The sequence below is a fragment of the Mobula hypostoma genome, chromosome 3 (genome assembly GCF_963921235.1).
Source record: "Mobula hypostoma chromosome 3, sMobHyp1.1, whole genome shotgun sequence".
Classification (NCBI taxonomy): Eukaryota; Metazoa; Chordata; class Chondrichthyes; order Myliobatiformes; family Myliobatidae; genus Mobula; species Mobula hypostoma.
The window spans coordinates 29,600,115-29,626,661 of NC_086099.1; the positions used below are offsets into that span (position 1 = coordinate 29,600,115).

General features: G+C 40.8%; 1 protein-coding gene across 6 annotated transcripts in view; it reads left to right on the forward strand.

Moving 5' to 3' along the window:
• The window catches only part of LOC134343916 (long-chain-fatty-acid--CoA ligase ACSBG2-like), a 103,327-nt gene that overhangs the window by 61,008 nt on the left and 15,772 nt on the right, over nt 1-26,547 (forward strand). For all 6 annotated transcript variants that reach the window (XM_063042833.1, XM_063042832.1, XM_063042831.1 and 3 more), the window contains 8 exons: nt 3,640-3,760; nt 11,495-11,575; nt 11,747-11,896; nt 13,542-13,712; nt 14,775-14,956; nt 15,975-16,208; nt 18,130-18,347; nt 21,985-22,124. In XM_063042833.1, coding sequence (XP_062898903.1) covers nt 3,640-3,760; nt 11,495-11,575; nt 11,747-11,896; nt 13,542-13,712; nt 14,775-14,956; nt 15,975-16,208; nt 18,130-18,347; nt 21,985-22,124 — 1,297 coding nt within the window. The remainder of the gene's footprint in view (nt 1-3,639; nt 3,761-11,494; nt 11,576-11,746; nt 11,897-13,541; nt 13,713-14,774; nt 14,957-15,974; nt 16,209-18,129; nt 18,348-21,984; nt 22,125-26,547) is intronic.

Genomic DNA, 26,547 nt, shown 5'->3' on the forward strand with positions numbered 1-26,547 from the left:
ATTCACTGTGAAATTTGAAAAAGAGAAGCCGAAATCCGATGCGTCGGTATTTCAGTGGAGTAAAGGAAATTACAGTGGCATGAGAGAGGAACTGGCCAAAGTTGACTGGAAAGGGACACTGGCGGGAAAGACGGCACAGCAGCAGTGGCCGGAGTTTATGCGAGAAGTGAGGAAGGTGCAAGACAGGTATATTCCAAAAAAGAAGAAATTTTCGAGTGGAAAAAGGATACAACCGTGGTTGACAAGACAAGTCAAAGCCAAAGTTAAAGCAAAGGAGAGGGCATACAAGGAAACAAAAATTAATGGGAAGACAGAGGATTGGGAAGTTTTTAAAACCTTACAAAAGGAAACTAAGAAGGTCATTAAGAGGGAAAAGATTAGCTATGAAAGGAAGCTAGCAAATAATATCAAAAAGGATACTAAAAGCTTTTTCAAGTATATAAAGAGTAAAAGACAGGTGAGAGTCGATATAGGACCGATACAGAATGATGCTGGAGAAACTGTAATGGGAGATAAGGAGATGGCGGAGGAACTGAACGAGTATTTTGCATCAGTCTTCACTGAGGAAGACATCAGCAGTATACCGGACACTCAAGGGTGGCAGGGAAGAGAAGTGTGGGCAGTCACAATTACGACAGAGAAAGTACTCAGGAAGCTGAATAGTCTAAAGGTAGATAAATCTCCCGGACCAAATGGAATGCACCCTTGTGTTCTGAAGGAAGTAGCTGTGGAGATTGCGGAGGCATTAGCGATGATCTTTCAAAAGGGTAGCAGACACCAACAGAATCAACAAACTCATTCGTAAGGCCAGTGATGTTGTGGGGCTGGAACTGGACTCTCTGACGGTGGTGTCTGAAAAGAGGATGCTGTCCAAGTTGCATGTCATCTTGGACAATGTCTCCCATTCACTACATAATGTACTGGTTGGGCACAGGAGTACATTCAGCCAGAGACTCATTCCACCGAGATGCAACACAGAGTGTCAAAGGAAGTCATTCCTGCCTGTGGCCATCAAACTTTACAACTCCTCCCTTGGGGGGGTCAGACACCCTGAGCCAATAGGCTGGTCCTGGACTTATTTCCTGTATAAATAATTTGCATATTACTATTTAACTATTTATGGCTTTATTTATTATTTATGGTGCAACTATAACAAAAACCAATTTCCCCCGGGATCAATAAAGTATGACTATGACTAAAAGTCGATAGATTCTGGCATGGTTCTGGAGGACTGGAAGATTGCAAATATCACTCCACTATTCAAGAAGGGGGCAAGGAAGCAAAGTGGAAATTATAGACCTGTTAGCTTGACATCGGTGGTTGGGAAGTTGTTGGAGTCGATTGTCAAGGATGAGGTTACAGAGTACCTGGTGGCATATGACCAGGTAGGCAGAACTCAGCATGGATTCCTTAAAGGAAAATCCTGCCTGACAAACCTATTACAACTTTTTGAGGAAATTACCAGTAGACTAGACAAGGGAGATGCAGTGGATGTTGTATATTTGGATTTTCAGAAGGCCTTTGACAAGGTGCCACACATGAGGCTACTTAACAAGATAAGAGCCCATGGAATTACAGGAAAGTTACATATGTGGATACAGCGTTGGCTGATTGGCAGGAAACAGAGAGTGGGAATAAAAGGATCCTATTCTGGTTGGCTGCCGGTTACCAGTGGTGTTCCACAGAGGTCCGTGTTGGGGCCGTTTCTTTTTACATTGTACATCAACGATTTGGATTATGGAATAGATGGCTTTGTGGCTAAGGTTGCTGATGATACGAAGATAGGTGGAGGGGCCGGTAGTGCTGAGGAAACGGAGAGTCTGCAGAGAGACTTGGATAGATTGGAAGAATGGGCAAAGAAGTGGCAAATGAAATACAATGTTGGAAAGTGTATGGTTATGCACTTTGGCAGAAGAAATAAACGGGCAGACAATTATTTAAATGGGGAAAGGATTCAAAGTTCTGAGATGCAATGGGACTTGGGAGCCCTTGTACAGGATACCCTTAAGGTTAACCTCCAGGTTGAGTTGGTAGTGAAGAAGGCGAATGCAATGTTGACATTCATTTCTAGAGGAATAGAGTATAGGAGCAGGGATGTGATGTTGAGGCTCTATAAGACGCTGGTGAGACCTCACTTAGAGTACTGTGGGCAGTTTTGGTCTCCTTATTTAAGAAAGGATGTGCTGACGTTGGAGAGGGTACAGAGAAGATTCACTAGAATGATTCCGGGAATGAGAGGGTTAACATATGAGGAACGTTTGTCCGCTCTTGGACTGTATTCCTTGGAGTTTAGAAGAATGAGAGGAGACATCATAGAAACATTTCCAATGTTGAAAGGCATGGACAGAGTGGATGTGGCAAAGTTGTTTCCCATGATGGGGGAGTCTAGTACGAGAGGGCATGACTTAAGGATTGAAGGGCACCCATTCAGAACAGAAATGCGAAGAAATTTTTTTAGTCAGAGGGTGGTGAATCTATGGAATTTGTTGCCATGGGCAGCAGTGGAGGCCAAGTCATTGGGTGTATTTAAGGCAGAAGATTGATAGGTATCTGAGTAGCCAGGGCATCAAAGGTTATGGTGAGAAGACGGGGGAGAGGGACTAAATGGGAGAATGGATCAGCTTATGATAAAATAGCGGAGCAGACTTGATGGGCCGAATGGCCGACTTCTGCTCCTTATGGTCTAACCTATGGACTTACTTTCAAGGACTCTTCATCTCATGTTCTCAATATTTATTGCTCATTTATTTATCATTATTATTTATTTCTTTTTCTATTTGCACGGCATATTGTCTTTTGCACATTGGTTGAACACCGCCCCATGTGGTCTTTCATTGATTCTATTATGGCTATTATTCTATTTTGGATTTATTGAGTATGCCCACAAGAAATGAATCTCAGGGTTGTATATGATATACTGTATGTACTTTTATAATATATTTACATTGAGCTTTGAATGCCAAAGAAGAGGGCTTATTGAGTGCCTGGTCTTGCATCTGGTCTTGTAATGCTCTTTAACGCTGCACATGAATCTGCACCCTTTTTTCTCCTGTATTTCCTCTATCGAAAATAGTTTTTTTATATATTGAAAATTGTGTTGAAGTTAGCTTTGTTGCCAATGATTACTATTCTTCATTTTCTCATGAGATCATTGGTTTCTGTTGAGAACATTGATTCTTATCTGGTCTTTACTTCCATAGGTTCTAGTCATTCTCGTGTCTAACACTAACAGAGTTAGTTAATACCTGTTAACAGTCTTTCCAACTGGGAAATGGGGAAGCTCAACTGCCAAGTTTAATGCTGTCTTTATTGGATGTTTGGAGCAGGAACCCTGATTAAATTCTGTACTCCAAAACAAGCATGTTAATTTTGCATATCCATGAAATCTGCACAGAATGGAGAACAAAATTGAATCTTTCTGGTCTTGCAACTAAGCTCTTCACTGTTTTAAGCTGTAAGGAGATTCTGTTTTCTTTAATATGTTGTGATGGATGAAGAAGTACCTCTTGTAGGTCATCTGTTGATGACCGTGCTTTCTATATGGTGCGAATTTGCCTTTTTCTGACTCTACGGTGGCACACATTCAATATTGAGTGAAGGTCTGTGCAAATTTACAAGCAAGTTTTCTCTGAACTGTAGTGGCCTGGCTGTTGGGATTTATACAACAAATTCTCCAGAAGCATGCATGTATATGATCCAGGACAGCAACACTGAAGTTGTGTTGGTGGAGAATTATAAACAACTGCAGAAAATCATGCAGGTGAGACTTGTTAAAATTTTAGTTCTCAGTCATTTTTATCAATTGTGTATGACTTTTCAGTTTTTTAAGACTGTAAAGCAACATGTAGACTATATTATAGAGGAATGTAGACTGCAGAACCCTTGAACATTAGGGCACAGACCTCTTTGATCATGGCATCTGCATCGAGGTTACTCTCCATTCAAAAACTGGGTATTCATAGTTGTGAAAAAATTGTCATTGTACATGTTTTGTCCGCCCTTAATTGCATCTGAATGCCACTGCCTGCAACTGTTAAAGTCTGATAACGGCATATCACTGCTCAAGATAAGAGATTCATCCAAAAGTTAAGAGCCCATGTGACCCAGGCAATGTGGCAGTTGGATCTGAGGTTGCCTTGGTAATAGAAGCAGAGGATTGCTCTCGAAATTGGAAGCTGTAAGAAGCAGCTGACTGCAGGAGTCCATCCTCCGATCCCTTGAAACCATCATCCCATCTCAAGGTGAACAGAGGCTCAACCAATTCCTTTCCTTCACCACCTATCTTCACCTGACTGAACTCAATTTTATATTGAACAAATTTGTCAACCATTCATTTTCTCCAAGTTATTAGTGTGGTTGTAGGGACTGGCTCTGCTGCATTCTTCATGGGATATGTGATAGAGATACTGCTATGGTCCCATTAAGACCATAAGATATCGGAGCAGAATTGGGCCATTGGGCCCATCGAGCCTAGCCTGCCATTCAGTCATAATTTTTCCTTCTCAAATCCGCTCTCCTGCCTTCTCCCCTGAACCTTTGATGCCATTGCTATTCAAGAACTTGCAACCACTGCAAACAGGCACCTTCATGAAATTTCTCTGTAACACTGATGACTGAATTGAGTTCTGTACCTACACATGTACAGAACTCAAATCCATTAATCTTGCTACCAGTTTCCACATTGTTTACCCTTTGACATGCTTTCAGATGATTATTGCAAGCCCAGCTATCATGATACACTTGCTCTCATCTTACTTCCTATGGGGATAACATTGTACTTCTCTGGGTGTCTCTTTTATAACTGTTCTGATGACAAGACTTTACATCCCAGTGCCCTTTGAAATATCATCTATTTTGTTTAATGGTGGTTTTCTCTCTATCCTAGCTGACAAAGCTATGTCCTGCATTGCTCTCGCCTCCCATTCCATTAATCATAGGACTTAGAACAGCACAGTACAGGCCCTTTAGACCGCGATGTTGTGCCAACCCTTTCAGGTACTCTGAGATCAATCTCACCCTTCCCTCCCACATAACCCTCCATTTTTCTTGTCACCCACCTGTCTATCTAAGAGTCTCTTAAATGTCCCTAATGTATCATGGCTGAAGGAAGGTTGTAGTTGGGAGCTGAATGTTCAAGGTTACGCATTATATTGGAGGGATAGGAAGGTAGGCAGAGGGGATGGCATGGCTCTACTGGTAAAGGATGGCATCAAATCAGTGGAAAGATGTGACATGGGATCAGAAGATGTTGAATCCTTGTGGGTTGAGTTAAGAAACTGCAAGGGTAAAAGGACCCTGATGGTAGTTATATACATGCCTCCCAATAGTAGCCAGGATGTGGACCACAGATTACAATGAGAAATAAAAAAGGCGTGTCAAAAGGGCAATGTTATGATAGTCATGGGAGATTTCAACCTGCAGGTTGATTGGGAAAATCAAGTTGGTATTGGATCTCAAGAGAGTGAGTCTGTTAAATGCCTATGAGATGGCTTTTTAGAGGAGTTTGTCGTTGAGCCTACTAGGGGATCAGCTATACTGGATTGGGTTTTATGTAATGAACTGGAGGTGATTAGGGACCTTAAGATAAAAGAATCCTTAGGAGGCAGTGACTATTATATGATTGAGTTCAACTTGAAATTTGATAGGGAGAAAGTAAAGTCTGATGTAACAGTGTTTCAGTGGAATAAAGGAAGTTGCAGTGGTATGAGAGAAGAGCTGGCCAAAGTAAATTGGAAAGAGCTGCTGGCAGGGATGACAGCAGAGCAGTGATGGCGTGAGTTTCTGGGAGAAATGAGGAAGTTGCAGGATAAATGTGTTCCAAAAACAAAGAAATGCTCAAATGGCAAAAAAGTACTTCTGTGGCTGACCAGGGAAGTCAAAGCTAATGTAAAAGCAAACGAGAGAGCATACAACAAAGCTAGAATTAGCGGGAAGATAGAGGATTAGGAAGCTTTTAAAAACCTATAGAAAGCAACTAAAAGAATCATTAGCAGGGAAAAGATGAAATATGAAAGCAAGCTAACAAACATCAAAGTGGATGATACGAAAATTGGTGGCTGGGCAGGTGTTGAGAAAACAGGTACACTGCAGAAGGACAAAGAGATTAGGAGAATGGGCAAGGAAGTGGCAAATGAAATACAATGTTGGAAAATACATGGTCATGCACTTTGGTAGTAGAAATTAATGTGCAAGCTATTTTCTAAATGAGGAGAGAATCCAAAAACCTGAGATGCAAAGGGATTGGGAGTCCTTGTGAAGAACAGCCTGAAGGTTAACTTGCAGGTTGATTCAGTGGTGAGGAAGACAAGTGCAATGTTAGCATTCATTTCAAGAGGTCTAGAGTACAAGAGCACAGATGTGATGCTGAGGCTTCATAAGGCACTGGTGAGGCTTCACCTTGAGTATTGTGACCAGTTTTGGGCTCCTCATCTTAGAAAAGATGTGCTGGCATTGGAGAGGGTTCTGAGGAGGTTCACAAGCATGATTCTGGGAATGAAAGGGTTATTGTTTGAGGAACATTTGATAGCTCTCGGTCTGTACTTGCTGGACTTTAGAAGGATGAGGGGGGATTTCATTGAAACCCTTTGAATGTTGAAAGGGCTAGACAGAGTGGACGTGAAAAGGATGTTTCCCATGGTGGGGAAGTCTACGACAAGAGGGTACAGCTTCAGGATAGAGGGCATCCATTAAAACAGAGATGCAGAGAAATTTCCTAAGCCAGTGGGTGGTAAAGTTGTGGAATTTGTTACCACAGGCAGCTGTGGAGGCCAGGTTGTTGGGTGTATTTAAGGCAGAACTTGATAGGTTCTTGATTGGACACGACATCAAAGATTATGGGTAGAAGGCTGGGGAGTGGGGTTGAGGAGGGGAGAAAGGGATTCAGCGGAGCAGACTCGATGGGTCAAATGGCCTAATTCTGCTTCTATGTCCTGTGGTATATGTCTCTACCACCAGCCCTGACAGTGTGGTCTTTGTGCCCACCACTCTGTGTGTACATATAAAAACTGCCTCTGATATTACTTTCTTCCCAACACCTTAGAAGTTATGCTCCCTCATATTCGTCATTTCTGCCCTGGTAAAAAAAAAATGTCTGGCATTCCACTCGATCTATGCCTCTTATCATCTTGCACACCTCTCATCCACCTCTAAAGAGGTAGACCCTGTATTTACTGGAATTTAGAAGGATGGGGGGCGGGGGTTGATTTCTCTATTCGATAGGTCACCTACCATCATTTCTGTAATGAGATCCTATATCTTCATCTCTCTTCTCAGTAACCTGAAAGAACCTTTTACTTCAGGAACGCCTGATTCATTCTCCCACCTCCATCACACATTCTTTCCTCATGGGCACTTCACCCTGAAACTACAGGAGAGAGGCACATCTCCTTACCTCACCTCCCACCAGTCAACGATCAAAGCAGTCTTTCCCAGATGAAGCAATGATTTGTTTGCACTTTTTCCAATCTAGGGTACTGCATTCAATGCTCAGGATGTGGCCTCTTCTACACTAGAGAAACGAAAATGCAGACGGGGTGTTGTTGACCAATTCTGCTTTCCACTCCTACTCTGGTTTCTCTTTCTTTTCCCCTTACAATATATCAATGATACTCAATATAAATTTGAGGAGCAATAGCTGATCCAATCTTAGGGTATATTGCTGATCTTATTTCAGGGCATATTGCAGCCCAAAGGATTCAATAATTTTTAACAATTTCAGGTGAACCAACTTTTTTTCCCTCAGTAGATGTTACACTTTGGGGTTAAGTCATTCCAATGGGGTGCCATATTTATGCCATATTCATGTCATATTTAGTTTTGTCAACAACACAACTGTCACTGTCCGAATCAAAGGTGGTGACAAATGATTGAAAATCTGGCTGAGTCGTGCCACAACAACAACCTCTCACTCAATGTCAGCAGGACCAAGGAGATGACTGTTGACTTCAGGAAGAGTAAACTGGAAATCCATGAGCCAGTCCTCCTCATGGGATCAGATGTGGAGAGGGTCAGCATTCCTCAATGTTATCACTTCGGAGGATCTGTACTGGGTCCAACACGCGTGCCATTACAAAGAAACCACGACAGTGCCTCTACTTTCTTCGAAGTTTGAGGAGATCCAGCATGTCATTTAAAAGTTTGACAAACTCCTTTAGGTGTGTGGTGGTTGCATCACAGCTTGGCATGGAAACACCAATGTTGTATGGGAAAAGCCGACAAAAAGTCGTGGATGAGGCGCAGTCCGTCACGGCTAAAGCCCTCCCCACTATTAAGCACATCTTTACAGAGCACTGTTGCAGGAAAGCAGCATCCAATTCTCTCTTCTCACAGCTGCCATCAGGAAGAAGGTACAAAAACCTCAGGATAAGCACCACCCACCAGGTGCAGAAACAGTTACGCTCTTGAAAGAAAGGGGATAACTTCAATTCACTCGTCCCATCACTGATCTGGATTCGTTTCCAAGGACTCTTCGTCACATGTTCTTGATATTTCTTGCTTATTTATTATTATTATTATTACTGTTTTTCTTTTTGCATTTGCACAGTTCGTTTTTTTTGCACATTTGTTGTCTGCCCTGTTGGGTGCAGTCTTTCACTGATTCTATTGTGTTTCTTGTATTTACTGTGAAAGCCCACAAGAAAAATGAATCTCAAGGTTGTATATTATGCCATATGTGTACTTTGACAATAAATTTACTTTGAACTTTATTGTTTTTCTCCTCTGTCTCTGGTTGTTCTTTTTACCTTAGCTGCTTCAATCTGTAGCCTATCATTGAACTACTCTGTCTCCAACCTACTCCCTCTCTGAAACATAAAAATATGATTTCTAGCACTGATAAAGGCTCATTGGTCTGGAAACACTGGTTTACACCTTTCCCCAGTGATGCTGACTGAATTGTCAAGTACTTTTGGCAATTTCTGTTTTTATTTCTGATATTCTGGCTTCGGAGACCTTTGCTTCAGTTTACGTTTCTTCTCCTGCCTTGTGTATTTATGTTCTGTGAATACAGAACATTTCCCCCTAGTCTTCAAATTGCTTTGGATCAGTGAAACGACCTGTCAGCCTTGCCTTCTGAGGAGTTAGTCCCCTCAGTCTACAACTTGCTGAGTTTTCGGATCCCATTGATCTCCCACCTCTCCCTTTGCAATCTTATTGAAATATACACTGAGTGGCCACTTTATTAGTTACTTTCTGAAACTCAGTGAAGACCCCAACATTCCTAAAAACTACAGACCGATTTCCTTGCTCTGCACCTCTATAAACTCTACGAGAGACTCATACTGAAAAGAATATCTCCCTTAGTCGAAGATCTTCTAACACCAGGCCAAGCTGGGTTCAGGCCAGGCCGCTCTTGCTGCGGTCAAGTCCTGAACTTAACCCAGTATATTGAAGATGGCTTTGAAATGCGGACAAATTACAGGGGCAGTATGCATTGACTTTAACAGCAGCATACGACACTGTGAATCACAGAGGCCTTCTACTGAAATTATGTAGAATGTTAAAGAACGAAACCAGAGTCAAAGTAATAAGAAGCCCTCCTAGAAAATCATAGATTTTATGTAGAAATGAATGGAATTAAGAGTAGGTGGCGTCCACAAAAGAACAGACTACCACAGGGATCAGTCCTGGCACCTCTACTATTTAATGTCTACACAGACGACCAACCAACCTTTCTTAACACACGCAGGTTTATCTATGCAGACGACCTATGCATAGCAACACAAGCCAACTCCTTCCAAGACGTTGAAGTACGATTTACAGCAGTCCTCGAAGTAATGAAGCAGTATTATGAAAAATGGTCTCTGAACCCAAATCCATCAAAAACTCAAGTGTGTGCATTCCACCTGAGGAATCGAGAAGCAGCTTGGAAACTCAAGATCTTCTGGTGTGGGAAGGAGCTCGAACACCATCCGACTCCAATTTACCTCGGCGTGACACTGGATAGGACGCTCTCATTTGCCACCCACATCCAAAAATTCCAAGGGAAAGTTGGCTCTTGCAATTCTCTCTTGAAAAAATTAGCAGGCACGAAATGGGGAGCTAATGCTCACACACTTAGATCAACTGCCCTCGCACTCTGCTATGCACCTGCAGAATACTGTGCACCTGTGTGGGGCAGATCAGCCCATGCGAAGAAAATAGACCCATTGCTTAACGAAGCCTGCTGAATAATCACGGGCACACTGTGCCCCACACCCACTAACATCATTTACAGACTTGCAGGCATTGCTCCCCCAGAGATCCGAAGGCTCATTACAACAAAAATTGAAAAAGGTAAACAGAACTCGGATCCACGGCACCCACTACATCACATGTGCCAGTTTCCAACCGCCTGAAATCGAGGAAAAGCTTTGCTACAGTGGAGGAATTACTGCACGGAACATCCTCCCAAACATACAGGATTGACCTCTGGCAACAAACAGAAGCCAGAACCCCACCAAACAATACAGTGCAAGACCAGACGATGTTGTCAGCAATGTTGCCAGACGAGGCACTGCTTGACAGACGGAAGTGGTGCACTCTCAACAGAGCGAGAGCGGGAGTTTGTAGGACAGGAGACAAAGTGGTGAAGTGGGGTTTAAAGACCAGCGAATCCTGAGAGTGTGGTGAAAGGGTGCAGAACATTGAACACATTCTGCGCAACTGCCCACTCTCACCTGATTTAGCTGACACTGACCTGCTCAGCATCTACCAAACAACACGAGAGTGGCTGGCTGTCTGGTGTGACAAGCTATGATGATGATAGTTACTTTCTATAGCTAATAAAGTGGTCACTGGTCTTGTGCTGCTGTAACCTATCCGCTTGTGCAATCTGAGATAATCTTCCCAACACACCTGTTATTTAAGTTACTGTCGCCTTCCTGTCAGCTTGAACAAGTCTGACTATTTTCCTCTGACCTCCCTCATTAACAAGGCATTTTCACCCATAAAGCTGCAACTCACTGGATGTTTTTTGTATCATTCTCTGTAAACAACTAGAGACTGTTGTGCATGAAAATCCCAGGATATCAGCAGTTTCTGAGATATTCAAACCACCCTGTCTGGCACCAACGATCATTCCATGGTCAGTCACTTGGACCACATTTCTTTCCCATTCTGATATGTAGTCTGAACCCCTTCGCCATGCCTGCCAGTTTTTTTACATTGAGTTGTTGCTACTATTGGCTGGTTAGATATTAGCATTAATGAGCAGGTGTGCAGGTGTACCTAATAAAGTGGCCACTTGAATGTATAAACACTAATGCCAGTATGATTGTGTGTTTCTCTTCTCTTCTCCCATACTGAATCTGAGAACAAGCCATTCATCTCTTTCCAGTTCCTGTTTCCTTAATGCTAAAATATCAAATGATGATTTTGCTATTGTTTCTAGGAAGCACATAATTAAATCGATATTTATTTTAATTATGATCAGCTTGATAAGGTGAATGCATTTGATTTGCATAATGAATAATGAAACAATGAATATTAATATTTGATATTATTTACTGATCTTTAGATTAGAAATGAGTTGCCGCACCTCAAGGCAATTATTCAGTACAAGCATGAGGTGGAAGAACAGCATCCTGGCCTTTATACTGTAAGAGTTCTTGCATTATTGATTCTGATAGTTTATTATGTCAGATATACATTTTGAACAGTAAACTCAATTACTCTGCATTTAATATAATTTAGATTTTGTTTAACATTTAACATATTATTTGGTTGTATCGATGAAAAGGCATAACAATTTTCTTTAACCTTTATGAAGTGGAAACAATTCATGGAACTTGGAAGTAGTGTCAGTGAAATGGAGCTGGCTGAAGTTATCAACTCTCAGAGGGCTAATCAATGTTGCAGCTTAATCTATACATCTGGAACTACGGGGGCACCCAAAGGAGTGATGCTTAGCCATGACAACGTGAGTTTTGATCAGCCTTAATTTGCACTTGCAGTAGTTGAGGGAATTCAACTACTGCAAAATACCTCTTTCATTAAAGAATTAATGTCTTTTGACATTAAATAATTTTTTGTTATTCTGTTGAACTTCTGGAATATGCCAGTGTGAGTAGTTATTTATATTCATGTTCAGAGGAGACCAACCATAAAGTAGCTAATCATAACTCAGTTTGTATGACAAAGACCTTAAAAAAATTAAGTAAAATATATATTAAAATGTTAGTGCCATGAGAAATGGTGATGCTGAAAAAAAACCAGAGATTAATATATTCAAATTATAATTCACTGCTCAGAAGTTTAAACAAATTAATCTTGAAGTTGACATTGGATATTTCTTCCTAGGGTAATGGATTAGGATGTGAGTGGTATCCAAATTGTAATGGAGTATGGACTGGCCTTTTTGTTCTTTTAATGAGCTGCTTTTCAATCACATGTTGCATCATGTATAAGAACAGAGGACTGTTTTACCTGCCATTATTGAATTCAGCCACTGACAAAGACTGTAGGGAGGGATAAAAGGACCCACATAGCTCATAAAACACCAAGCCATGGACATGAACAAGAGGTTTTTACGGTTTCCATAGCAACCTAGTTCTTAGAAATGTTTAATCACTCTCATGAAATTGCCTTGTTTCAAAAATGTGAAATGTGCCTTTCTCTGAGTATGATACATGTATGTTTTTTCACTTGGTCTTCAAATCACTATTAGTTTATTGTTGATGTTGACTTTACAATTTATTAGGCATTGTTGGCTAAGGCTGCAAACTTTTAATGGATTGACATGGGCTATAAGCTCATTTATACTTTAGGCCCGTGGGCAGGAATAAACAGTCAATGTTTTGGGCTGAGACCCTTCATCAAGCCTGACCTGCTGAGTTTCTTCAGCATTTTCTGTGCGTTGCTCTGGATTTCTGACACCTTCAGAATTTCATGTTTATCACTTATACAATAGCACAATGGATTTGGATAGGAGTGAAGATAGTATGATTCTGATAGCGTAAACTTAATTCTTGTGCTTTCTTTTTCTGAGCTTTTTTTCCCTATTTCTCCATTATTCCTCTCTTTTCCCCTTCCTCCATTTTCCACTTCTCTTCTCAGTCCCTCCTTTCTCCATACTTGTCTTCCTCACCTCCCCCCCCACCCCAAGACCTCTCTCACTGTCATTTGAAGCCGCTGTCTTCAGCCATGGCTTTCCCACAAGGTTCCAAGTGGATCCATTGGTTACCTGACCAAACTGACACATTTCAGTTTGTGACTGTGTGACTGGAATGCTGATATGTCCTTTAAGTGTGACCTTGGGAGGTGGCTCTTTCCACTGTAAGGCTCATACACCTTACTGCAACCATGAATGAAGAAGGGACAGATGGCATGCTGATGGCAAGATGATCAAGCACCTTTTACTTTGACAGGGAACAAACAAAAAATACTTTTGGCTTCATTTGAAAAAGGTAAGTAGAACAGGTTCTTATTTGGGGATGCGGTGTGTTCTAGGAGTGGTGGATAGTGGGTGAAACAAATTGTAATTCTCAATAATTTGAAATGTACTTTAAAAGAAAGTGACTGCTTTCGAGCAGAATAATTCTTTGGGTGCACTTTTCTGTTTCCAGTTAACTTGGACTGCCTATGCAGCAGGAAAGTTGGTGGGACTTTCTTCTGAAATTCCAGTAAGAGTTGTCAGTTTTCTTCCATTGAGCCACATTGCAGCACAGATGATGGATATCTGGATTCCACTGAGGTTTGGAGCCACAACCTACTTTGCACAGCCAGACGCACTTAAGGTAGGGGCTTTGTAGTCAGACTTCCTCTTAAGATAGTCTATTTGTTCAAATTTATGCAGCAATTGATCTCTTATTAGGATTTCCTTTTTTAATTAATGTCCAACTGAAATACTTTTTCTGTTTATGGTAATCATTGTCATTATTGTACAGTAATTTTTTCTCTTGTTATAAAGACCCTTTTACCTTTACTGAGGAGAAATTTTATCACTCAGGTTTTCTTGCAATTTTTTTGCATTCTCTGCCTCTTGAAGGCTGTTCAAAACAGAAAAAGAATTTTCATTAATATGTGAAAGAGGAATTGTCTTGAGCATTAGCCATAATGTTATTCCACCCTCAGTAACACGGTGAGGATTGCTTTTGACTGTTTGAGTCTGAGGGTAAAAAAGTATGATGAGTTTCCTTTCAGGTACCGTTTCCATCCTGAGAATCAGAAAGCAGAACCACAAAAGGAATCATCTCTGGTCTTCTCCCTGAAGCGTTATTCTACTGTGATAGGCTTTACTTGTCAGTCTGGGACCAAAATTGAACAAGGTAGCATAGCGGTTAACTCAAGGGTTTACAGCACCAGCTGTAGGATTGTGCTTCAATTCCTTTTGCTGTCTGTAAGGACTTGGTACCTTCTCCCCATGTCTGTGTGGGTTCCCTGCCCCACTACATAGATGTACGGATAGGATTAGTGAGTTGTGGGCATGCTGTGTTGTTGCTGGAAATGTGGTTAGTATCAAGCACAAGGTTCCCTTCATCAATAGGTGCCCCCCAGTTGAGTCACTGGGTAGCAGTTAGCATTAGGAAGTGTGGTTATCGTGGTGCTTCTTCCCTCTTTGCCTTCACATGCTACCACTTCTCTTTGGACTTTTGCAGCCTTCTAGTTCTTGGTTGGGTCCTTCCCCAAGGTATATGCTTAGTGACCTGATGGGTTGGAACATAGTACAGCATAGGAACAGACCCTTTGGCATGATGTTAGCTACCAGAGGAAGCTTTGATAGACTAGTAAAGTTTATAGTATTATGTACCAAATCTCTGAATGTAGAACTGAACATTACTGATGTTCTTTTTTTTTAGAGTTCTTTAATTGAAACTTTGAAGGAGGTACGTCCCACTGCTTTTTTAGGAGTACCACGTGTCTGGGAGAAAATGGAAGAAAGATTAAAAGAAATTGGTGCTAAATCATCAGCTCTGAGAAGAAAAATATTTGGCTGGGCAAAGGATAAAGGCCTACAAGCAAGTTATAATCTTATGAATGGGTATGTTAACGTGCAAGGTTTTTATTTAATGTTGGTACAACAGTAAGTCAGGAGCACAGTGCAGGATAGTAGAGAATGCTCCAGGCCAGCCATTACTTGATGTCATCATTGCTTATATTGCTGTCTCCTCTCTTAAAGTCTCTCATAAGAACATAAGAAATATGAGCAGGAGTAGGCCATCTGACCCGTTGAGCCTGCTCTGCCATTCAATAAGATTTTGGCTGATCTGGCCATGGACTCATCTCCACCTATCTGCCTTTTTCTCATAACCGTTAATTCCCCTACTATGCAAACAAAAAATGCCAAGTGTTTGTCCTTACTCTGTTAAAATGTTATGTGTATCATGGTTCAGTCGACATATTTGTCAGTTTTTGCAAATGCAGGACAATTGTTCTCATTACTAAAAATTGGAAAGTGGTTCCAGTGTGCTTTTTATAATAGGGCGGAGAAACACTGCATTTCTCTGCTTGGATGGGAAATCCTCAAAACCGTAGAGTCATACAGCATGGAAATGGGTCCTTAGGTTCAGCTTGTTTGTGCTAACCTAGATGTCTAACCAGTTTGGTCCCATTTCTCTGTCTTTAGCCCATATCTCTATTAATCTTTTTCAATCTACTGTATGTACTTGACTACATGTGTTTTATTCTCTGTACCTGCCTCTACAGCTTTCTCTGGTAGCTCATTCCATATCATCATGACCCTCTGTGTAGTTTAAAAAAAAATGCCCTTTGGATCCCTTTTAAATCTTTGCTCTCTCCTCTTAAAGCCAGGTCCTCTAGTTCTAGACTGCCCTAGCCTGGGGAAAAGACCGTGACTATTAACCTGATCTGTGCCCCTTGGATACCTCTATAAGGTCATCACTCAGTCTCCACTTCACTGTGAGCTGCACATTTTCCCTCCCTTGCTACCCAAATAATGAACTGAATTTAAAAGCCTATGCTTAAGCTGATATTTCTTGGTGAATATATGCTGTGGAATGAAATTAGAATGATTATTTGTATCTCTGTTTATGTTACAGAGTTGATTCAATGCCTTGGGGATATTCGCTGGCAAATAAACTGGTGTTTCAGAAAGTTCAGAATGCCCTGGGCCTGGACCGTTGTAGCCTGTGCTTTACTGGAGCTGCACCCACCGCTCAAGATACACTGAAGTTCTTCCTGAGTCTCCGGATCATAGTTTATGAACTGTATGGAATGAGTGAGAGTAGTGGTCCACACACAGTCTCCTTTGCAGGATCGTTTCGAATTGCCAGGTCTCTGTATAGTGATAAATATGTAGTTAAGCTTACTGGAGTTGCAATCTTTCAGAAGGACCATTGTTTAAGAGCCCTGTCATTGTGCAGTACAGAAACAGGCCGTGTCCATGCCTATCTTTTTGCCCATCGATGTTAATCCCTTCTTGTAATAGGATTGTATCCTTCTATTCTCCTTCCTCTCACCTTAAACCCTGTTACCTCTTATCTGTGATATACCTAATATGGGGGAAAAGATTCTGACTATCTGTCGATATCTCATTATATACCCCTATCAGGTCATCCCTTCAGCTTTCTTTGGTCAAGGGAAAAGTAGACTCTCCCTCAAAGCTTTGGTCCTCCAATCTAGTCAACATTCATTTGCTCTGGTACACATCCTTCCTACAGTGTGGAGTATAGAAATGTGTAGATACTCCAAATCTGGTATAACTGGTGCTCTGTAAAATTGCAAAAAAAAAAATCTCAGCTTTCATATTCTGTGCCCTGACTGTGAAGGACCAGTATGCCAAATGCCTTCACTGGATGAAGGGTCTTGACCTGAAATGTTGACAGTCTATTTCACTCCACAGGCCTGACCCTTTGAGTTCCTCCAGCACCTTTGTGTGTTGCTTCAGATTTCCAGCATCTCCAGTCTCGTATGTCTCTATAATGCTAGTGCTTTGGTTCATCTTGAGGTTGTGGAAATGAAATTAGGCTTTATTTTGAAAATGGTAAAACCAAGCACATCTAATGGGGTGGAGTTTGAAGCAAACAGGCGACGGCTTTGATGAGAATATGGGGGCATATAGCAATTTCCATCAGAAATAATCTTCTCTTCAAAAGTATATTTCCAAGTACTTTATAAATAAGGTGAAGTTTCCATTTTAAGTATTTTGCTCCCCTTTCCAGTAACTCAACTCTCAATGTTAAATTGTAGTCAAGATTTAAGATCGTGCTGGCTGGTGGCGTATTAGCGCTGGACTTCGGGGCGAGAGGTCCTGAGTTTGAATCACGCTCTCTAATCTGATGCACTATCAATTACTCCAAAAGACTGGAAGTAGAGTAAATACTGAAAGACATTTATTAACAGTAAATGGACCAACGTCCATGCTGAGTATCTGCCCCGGACTGAGGGAGGAGCAGTGACACAATCGCCTTTATTCAGGGGTCTGTGGGAGGAGCCACAGGGGCAGTCGGCAGAGGGGTGTGTCCAGACAGGTAATCCAGTTACAATCTATATATATACATGCCTTGGGCATCTGAAACCTGGAGGAGCCCCACCCCTCTCCAGGTTTCAGATGCCCAAGGCATGCCGTACGATTAGCATACCAAAAAAAAAGATTGGCGCAAGAAGCTTGTCATGACGGCGCCCCGACGACTCCATCGGGAGTTAAGGGCGCGCGCGCACACACACACACACACGATTTAAGATAAGAATCAGGTTTATTACCAGTGACATATGTTGTGAAATTTGTTTTGTGACAGCAGTACAGTGCAATACATAAAAATACTAAGTTATAATATGAAATAACAAGTTATAATGTATTATAATATCAAATAAAGAAATCAGTAAAAAAAAAGAGGAAAATGAGTAGTATTCATGGTCTTCAGGCTCCTGTAGCTCCTTCCTAATGTTAGTAATGAGGAAAGGACATGACCTGGATGGTGATGGATATTGCCTATTTGAGGCACTACCTTTTGAAGCTGTCCTTGTTTTAAGAGAGAAAGGAAGTTAATATTTCACCTTTACTGCCTGACCTGCTGATTATTTCCAACATTTCCTGTTTTATTTCAGGTTTCCTAGCATCTGTGTCATTTTGCCTTTGCTGTGTTACTTAAACATCCTGTTGCTAATTAGCATCATTCCCAGGTGCACTAGCTTTATCCTTGGATTAAGTGCTTAATCATCTCAAATGCATACTTTTTAACTATCTCTCACCAGCTGTGGAAAGGAGATAGATGGCTGCAAGACTAAAATTGTAAATCCAAATGAAGAAGGCGTTGGAGAAGTGTGTTTCTGGGGAAGAAATGTCTTCATGGGATACCTGAACCTGAAGGAGCAAAGCAAAGAAGCTCTGGATGAAGAGGGCTGGTTGCATTCTGGAGATTTGGGAAAATTTGATGAAGATGGATTCCTGTACATTACAGGCAGAATAAAAGGTAACATAAGCATTCTGAAATAAGTATTTCTCCATCACTCTCCTGTAAAATCCAATCCTGCTTGGTAAGTTTCACATCTGGACAGTGATCACTTATCTTTTCTCAATGTCCATTCACCATTTCTGAGATGACAGGGTGTGTTAACAGCCACTTTAATATTTTGAGAATAGCCAACTGATCTTCCTTCCTGAAGTACCCAAGGGCACTTCACAGATGTGGTCACTGGAAAGTTATCACTCATTGGGACCTTTGGTGCCATTTGGCTCCCAATCCAGCTGAGTTCATCTCAGTTTGATTCCTGAACCATGCTAGCTGGATTTAGCTAACTTGATAATGATGTTGATATTAAACTGAAAATATTCCTGGACTGTTTGGTGCCTCTTACTATACAGAGAAAGCTTACTACAATAAAAGCCAAACTACCATGGAGAATGAAGAATCCAGAATAAGAAGTGGTGGTGGGGGGGGGGAGTATTTTCCCAAGTTGCTGTAACTGCTAGTTGACTTTCAGTGATTTATGTATAAGAACACTTGGGTTACTCTGAAAAACATTTCAGAATTATTCTTAATGGTACTGGCATACAGAATGTTGTGAAATGTGTTTTATGGCAGCAGCACATTGCAATACATAATAAAATGTATAAATTACAATAAGCATATGTATTAAAATCATTAAATAAGTAATGCAAAAAGAGAGGGGAAAAATACTGAGGCAGTGTTCATGGGTTTATTGTCCATTCAGAAATCTGATGGTGGAAGGGCAGATGTTCCTGAAAATGATAAATCTGTGTCTTCAGGCTCCTACACCCCTTCCTTGATGGTAGCAATGATGGATGCCGTCTCTTTGAGGCATTGCCTTTTGAAGGTGTCCATGATGGATAAGGCTAAGTTTACAACTTTCTGTCACTTTTTTCCTGTGCTGTGGCCCCTCCATATCAGACAGTGATGCAACCAGTTAGAATGCTCTCCCCAGTACGTCTGCAGAAACTTGCGAGTGTCTTTGGTGACATAATCTATTCTCTTCAAATTCCTAATGAAATATAACCACTGTCATGCCCCCTTTGTAATCGCATCAATATGTTGGGCCCAGGATAGATCCTCACAGATGTTGACACCCAGCAACTTGAAATTGATCACCTTTTCCACTTTTGATCCCTCAAAGCGAAGAAGGAGGGGCACCAGAGGTGGCTGATAGAAAGGTGAGGAGAAGAGAAGGTGTAGGAGGGGAGTCAGAATGGGGAATGGAAAAAGAGAGTGGGGGTGAAGCAATTACCAGAGGTTAGCCTTCTTACTTCATTCCCCTTCCACAGCCCACTTACCTTCCCCCTCACCTGGATTCGCCTATCACCTTGCAGCCTGTACCTCTTCTCCACCCACCTGCTCTCCACGTTCTTACTCTGGCTTCTTCACCTTCCATTTCCATTCCTGATGAAGGGTTTCAGCCCGAAATGTTGACTCTCTATTCCTTTCCTTAGATGCTGCCTGACCTGCTGAGTTCTTTTAGCATTTTGTGTATGTTACTCTAGGTTTCCAGCATCTCTTGTGTTTATTAAAATATGCACTCAGCAGTTCTATAACTTAACATCAAAGTAAACACTCTCATGGTTATCCGCATTTTATATGTTATTTGGTATAGAATCATAACGCTTGGAAATAGGCCCTTTGGCCTATCTGGCCCATGCTGACCAAGATATCCATCCAAGCTAGTTTCCATTAGCCAGCATTTGTCCCATAACCTTCTAAACCCTTCCTATCAATGTACCTGTCCATCCATCTTTTAAAAGTTGTTATTGTACATGGAGTGGGTATAAATAAATAAATTTTTGTGCTCAAGCCTTTCAACTGAGTTACAAATAATACCTAAAAAGGTAACCCAGCACATTAAATAATTTTCTCTGTCACTCATTAATTTAAGAATCCCCTTCTAAGCTTTATTATTAACAGCTAAACAAAAGTAATTATTGGAATATAAAAGGAATGTTAATATTGGTCTTCAGATTCACTTCTGAATTTTCCAGCAAAGTTTTCTATTGCCCCAGTCAGTTCCTCTGGAGGAAGAGAATAACTATCATATTTCCCAGTCATTCATTTTAGCCTGTTGTATTCTTTTTAACCCACTCAACGTATTCACTGTCCAACTTCGCAGTCGGTCTCACTTCAATTACAGAGGCAAAATACGATCATTTGGGATACATTACAAGCTTCCAAAGCTGAACTTTATTCTTTCTCTCGGTCTTTCTGTTAACCAAAATACAGTCCATAATCCTTCATTACCCTTAAAACCACCCTAGTTTTGTTTAATAACCTCTCAGGGAGGGCCTTCTGAAACAATATCCAGTAGTTACTGCTTATGCTAGTTACAATCTGAAAACAATCTCTTTATAGATTTGTTAAACATGATTTTCTTCTCATGTTGATGCTGCCTAGTCCTAGTATTTTCCAAGTCCCTGATACCATTTTCTTAATAATAGATTCTGCAATTCCTTACTAATGTCAGACTACGTGGTCTGTTGTTCTGTTTCTCTTTGCCTCCTTTCTTTATTTTGCAACCAGTATATCCATTGCCTTGATCATTCCTTCTCAAACATTTAAAGTTTTGAATGCATGTCACCTGGGTCTGTAAATTTATTGGTGATAAAAGTAAGACTGAAGATGCTGGAAATCTGGAACAACACAGAGAAAATACTGGAGGGATTCGGTCTGTCAGGGCAACGTCTGTGGTGGAAGTGATCAGTTGATGTTTTGGGCTAAGACCCTACATCAGGATTGGAAAGAGAGGGGGCAGAAACCAGAATAAAAGGGTGGAGAAGGGCTAGAATCTAGGTGGGGGAGGGTGGGGGAATGGGGAGAAGGCAAAAGACTGAAGATAAGTTCTGAGAGGAGAAGAGGATTGACCATGGAATAAAGGTGGGGAACCAGAGTGAAGAAAGTCCTGGGCTGTTTTCAATTCTGTACTTTATGAGTGGGAAAAGCAACAAAAATGACACCTCTTCATATTAAATAACATGGGGAGCAAGTAAATACTGGTATCCCTGCATTTCCTTCTGTGATACAGGGCTCTACACAATATATATCACAATATTATGATAGTGGTTGTCAGATGTGGCTTTAAATAAAAAGTGAGATAGCACATATAATGGAAATCAAACAAAACAAATCTGGAAAAATAACTACAACCACACAAGTTGCAACGAAGCTTGCAAAGTTGAAAAGAGGTTATGTTATCAGGCAAACAACCATCTTCAGTTTAAAATCAACTAAAATCTATCAGTAGTTTATTAATTAAATAAATTGTGTAATAAGGGAACATTGAACTAGCAAATTGTGATTTCTAATACCATTCAGTGGCACAATTGGATGGTATACAATCCAACTACTAAGTTTGTTTTATTATTTAAAATTATTGTCATTTATGACCATCTCAAAGCAATACCATTCATCTGGGCTGTGACAAAAGTTCATTGATCTGAAAATTAACCCTGTTTCTTCTTCAGGATTTTTAAAATTTTAGATTTCTAGAATCGGCAGTATTTTGACTTTTTGTCCATTAAATAGTCCATTTAATTTTCTTATCGACCATTTATAGTAGTACTTTGGTCGAATAATTAATTGCATTGTCTTTGTTTTTTTATCTTAGAGTTGATAATCACTGCTGGAGGAGAGAATATAGCTCCTATCCCCATTGAGGAGGCTGTTAAAAGCAAACTACCACTGATTAGCAATGCTATGCTAATTGGTGATAGAAAGAAATTCCTCTCCATACTTCTCACTTTGAAGGTAAGTGTAATACTTGAAATCCAACATGAAGTTTTACTCTAGACTGCAGACTCATTCAATACTCTGAAGTTCCTTTTGGACACAAAACTTTGAGGACCTTCTCAACATTACTGTCATGAAATAATGGATTGAAAGCTGAATGATTTCAATTTGCAGTCACTCTTTTTCTTCATCTTCATAATTTGGGAAAAAAATGTCTAAAAGGGATAGATCAGGATTGATATATATGGCTCTTGGGTTTGTGGCTTAGCACTGATATGCTTGGGCTACTGGGTCACTGCCATATGAGCTGGACAAAGTTGATTGGAAGGGATCGCTAGCAGGAATAATGGTAGAGCACCAATAGCTGGAGTTTCTGGGAGTATATCGAAAGGTACAGGATCGGTTTATCCCAAAGAAGGAGGATCCTAAAGGAAGGATGGAGAAACGGTGGCTGACATGGGAAGTGAAAGACAGCATAGAAGCAAAATAGAGGGCTTACAACGTGGATGGAAAGCTCGAGGATGGGGAAGATTTTTAAAACCAGCAAAAGGCAACTAAAAAGCAAAAAGGAGAGAAAGGGTAAAATATGGAGGTATGGGCTAGTCAATAATAAGAGGATAGCAAAAATTTTTTTCAGTATATAAATATTGGGCGTAATAGTAGTGTAGTGGTTGGTGCAACACTGTTACAGCCTGGAGTGTTTCAGAGTTCAATTTTGGCACCATTCTGTAAGGAGTCTCTGTATGTCATACTCCCTGGTGTTCTGGTTACCTCCCGCTGTCCAAAAATGTACCAAATAGGTTAATAGGTCATTATAAATTTCCCTGTGATTATTTTGGGCTTACTCTGTACTGTATTGCTAAATAAATCAATAAAGATAGAGTAAAAGAGGGGTAAGCGTGGATATCATATTGCTGGAAAATGATGCTGGACAGGAAGTAATGGAGAACAAACAAATGGCAGATGAACTGAAACAAGTATTTTGCATCAGTCTTCACTGTAGGAGAGACCAGCCTCATGCCAGGAAGGTATCAGGGGGCAGAAGTGAGTGTAGTTGCTGTTACTATGGAGAAGGTGCTTGGGAAGCTGAAAAACCTAAAGGTAGATACTGTGCCTTGAAAAGCTATTCAGCCCCCCCCAACAATTTTCATATTTTACTGTCTCATTTTCTCAAGTCAAAATATACTGAAATTGGATTTTTTGAGCTAATCTACAAATCATTGTGCATCATGTCAAATCAAAAGAATTTACCAAAAATTACAAACCAAAATTGAGGCTGAAAAAGTATTCATCCCTTTGTAATTACTATGCTAACTTTTCCCAGTGCAATATACAGTATTACCTAACTGACTCACCCAATTCATTGATATAGGAAACTGGAGGATCACCTGTTTTCAATACCCACTCTCTCTGTAAGGTCCAACAGTATGGTAGACTTTCAACAGGCCAAACCAAAATGAAGACAAAAGACCATTCAAGAAAATCAGGGAAGTGACAATAGAGAAGCACAAATCTGGGGAAAGGTACAAGACCATTTAAAGGCACTGAACATACCTCAGAGCTGAGTTCAGCTCAGTCCATTGTGGAAAAACTGGGAGAAGTGTAAAACCACAGCACTGCCTAGGTCAGGCCACTCCTCTAACTGAGTTGCTGGAGGAGAATGGCACTTGTAAGAGAGGCTATTATGATGACTTCATTCACTCTGAGCTGCAGAAGTCAGTGGCTGCAACTGGAGATGAAGTTCATGGCTTCACAATCTCCAAGGCCTTGCACAAACAGGGCATTTATGTAAGAGTGGCAAGCAAGAAGCCCTGCTAAAAAGCATATCCTTGCTTGTAGAGACTTTGCAAAGCATTGCTTAGAAGATAATGTAAAGATGTGGAAGAAGGTTCTGTGGTCAGATGAGTCCAAAGTGGAAGTCTTTGGCCTCAACACTAAGCATAATTGTGTGACATAAATCTAATACTGCCCATCAGCCAGGTAACACCACCCACACTGTAAAGTTTGGTGGAGGTAGCATCGTGCTGTGGGGATGCTTTTCAGAAGCAGGGACTGGAAATCTGTTCAGGATTGATGGGAAAATGAACGCTGCTAAATAGAGAGAGATCCTGGATAAAAACCTGCTAGCTTCTGCCAGAAAGCTTGAACTAGAGAGGAAGTTCGTCTTTTAGCAGGACGACTGAATGCACAGTGCCAGAGCAACCATGGAGTGGCTTCAAATGAAGAAAATTGATGTCCTTCAGTGGCCCAGTCAGAGTCCTGACCCGAAGAAACATCTTTGGCAGGACTCAAGATTGTTGTCCACCAGCGCTCTCCAACTAAATTAGCACAACTTGTGCAATTTAGCAAGGAGGAATGGGCAAATTTTGCTCCTTCACGTTATGCAAAACTAATAGAGCCTTAGCCAAAAAGACTGCTGTCTGTATAGCTGAGAGAGGTGGTTCAGCCAAGTACCGAGCAAAGGGGGGATGAATACATTTGAACTGTTGATATTTCAGTTTTTGAATTGATAGTTTTTCATGCTTTACAGTTTTCCCTGTTTTTGTGGGGGGAGAAAAAGAACGTGGTTCACAAAGATAAATTCTCAGTTAAGTTAATCAAAATCCCTGGTTGTAATATTCATTTATGTGACAAAGGGTTGAGGGCTGAATACTTTTACAAGGCACTGTAAGTCATTGCGACCAGATGGTGTACACCCCAGGGTTCTGAAAGCAGTAGCAGAAGAGACTGTGGAGGCATTAGTAGTGATCCTTCAAGAATCACTACATTCTGGAATGGTTCTGGAGGACTGGAAAAATTTGAAATATTATTCCATTCTTTAAGAAGGGAGGGAGGTATAAGACATGAAATTATAGGTCAGTTATCCTAACTTCAGTAGTTGGCAAGATGTTGGAGTCCATTATTAAAGATGAGGTTTCAGGGTTATTAAACTTATGAAGTTTAAGCCAGCCTTGATCATATTTAATTGCAGAGTTACTAACCCAACATCTGTTTCTGATGATATTAAGTGGCCAGAAGTTTTTTTTGGAAAATAAAAACTTTGGTTACACATCATATGATTTGTGGAATAGCCACATTTTACTGGACTTTTTTTTCTTTCCGCAGCACTGCAGTGGTAATTTTGCATATTTTGGTGAATAGCACAGAATCATGTTTACTTACACTTTTATATGACATATAAATTCAGTGGCTACTTTACTAGATAGTAAAATATAGGAACAGAATTAAGCTATTAGTGCATTGAGTCTGTCCTGCCATTACATCATGGCTGATTTATTATCCCTCTTAGCACCATTCTCCTGGTTTCTCCCTATTAGCTTTGATACCCTGAATAATCAAGGACTTATCAACCTCTGCTTTAAATATACCCAGTGATTTGGCCTCCATAGTTGTGAGGCAATGAATTCCAGAGATTCACTACCCTCTGGCTAAAGAAATTCCTCCTCATTTCTGTTTGAAATGGATGTCCCTCTATTCTGCGGCTGGACCCTCTGGTTATAGACTCCCCCACTAAAGGAAACATCTTCTCCACATCTACTTTATCTAGGCCTTTCAATATTTGATAGGTTTCAATGAGATTCCCCATCATTCTAAACTCCAGTGAGTACAGGCACAGAGCTATGAAATGCTCCTCATACATTAACTCTTTCATTCTTGGAATCATTCTCGTGAACTTCCTCTGGGCCCTCTCCAATGTCAGCACATCTTTTCTTAGATAAGTGGCTCAAACTGCTCACAGTACTCCAAGTAGGGTCTGACCAATACCTTACAAAGCCTCAGCATTATATCCATGCTTTTATATTCTAGTCCTCATGAAATGAACACTAACATTGCATTTGCCTTCCTTACACCGACTCAATCTGCAAATTAATCTTGAAGGAATCCTGCATCAGGACTCTGAAGTCTCTTTGCACCTCTGCTTTCCGAAGTTTCTCCCCGTTTAGAACATCGTCTACATCTTTAATCCTTCTACGAAGGTGAATGATCATATACTTTCCTATACTATATTCCATCTGTCACTTCTATGCCCATTCTGTCAATCTGTCCAAGTCTTTTTGCAAACTCCGTTTTCTCAACACTACCTCCTGCCACTCCAACTGCCTTTGTATCATTTGCAAACTGGGCCACAATAATTCCACCATCAAAATCATTGACCTATAACGTGAGAAGCGGCGGCCCCAACAATGACCTTTGTAGAACACCCAAGTCACTGGCAGCCAACCAGAAAAGGTCCCCTTTATTCCCACTCTTAGCTTCCTGCCAATCAGCCAATCTTCTATCCATCCTAGTATCTCTTCTGTAATACCATGGGCTCATATTTTGTTAAGCAGCCTCATTTGCAGCACATTATCAAAGGCCTTCTGAAAATATAAGTATATGACATCTGCTAGTCAGCAGCAGCAAATCAGGAAATGCCCTCTTTATTCCCATTCTTTGCCTC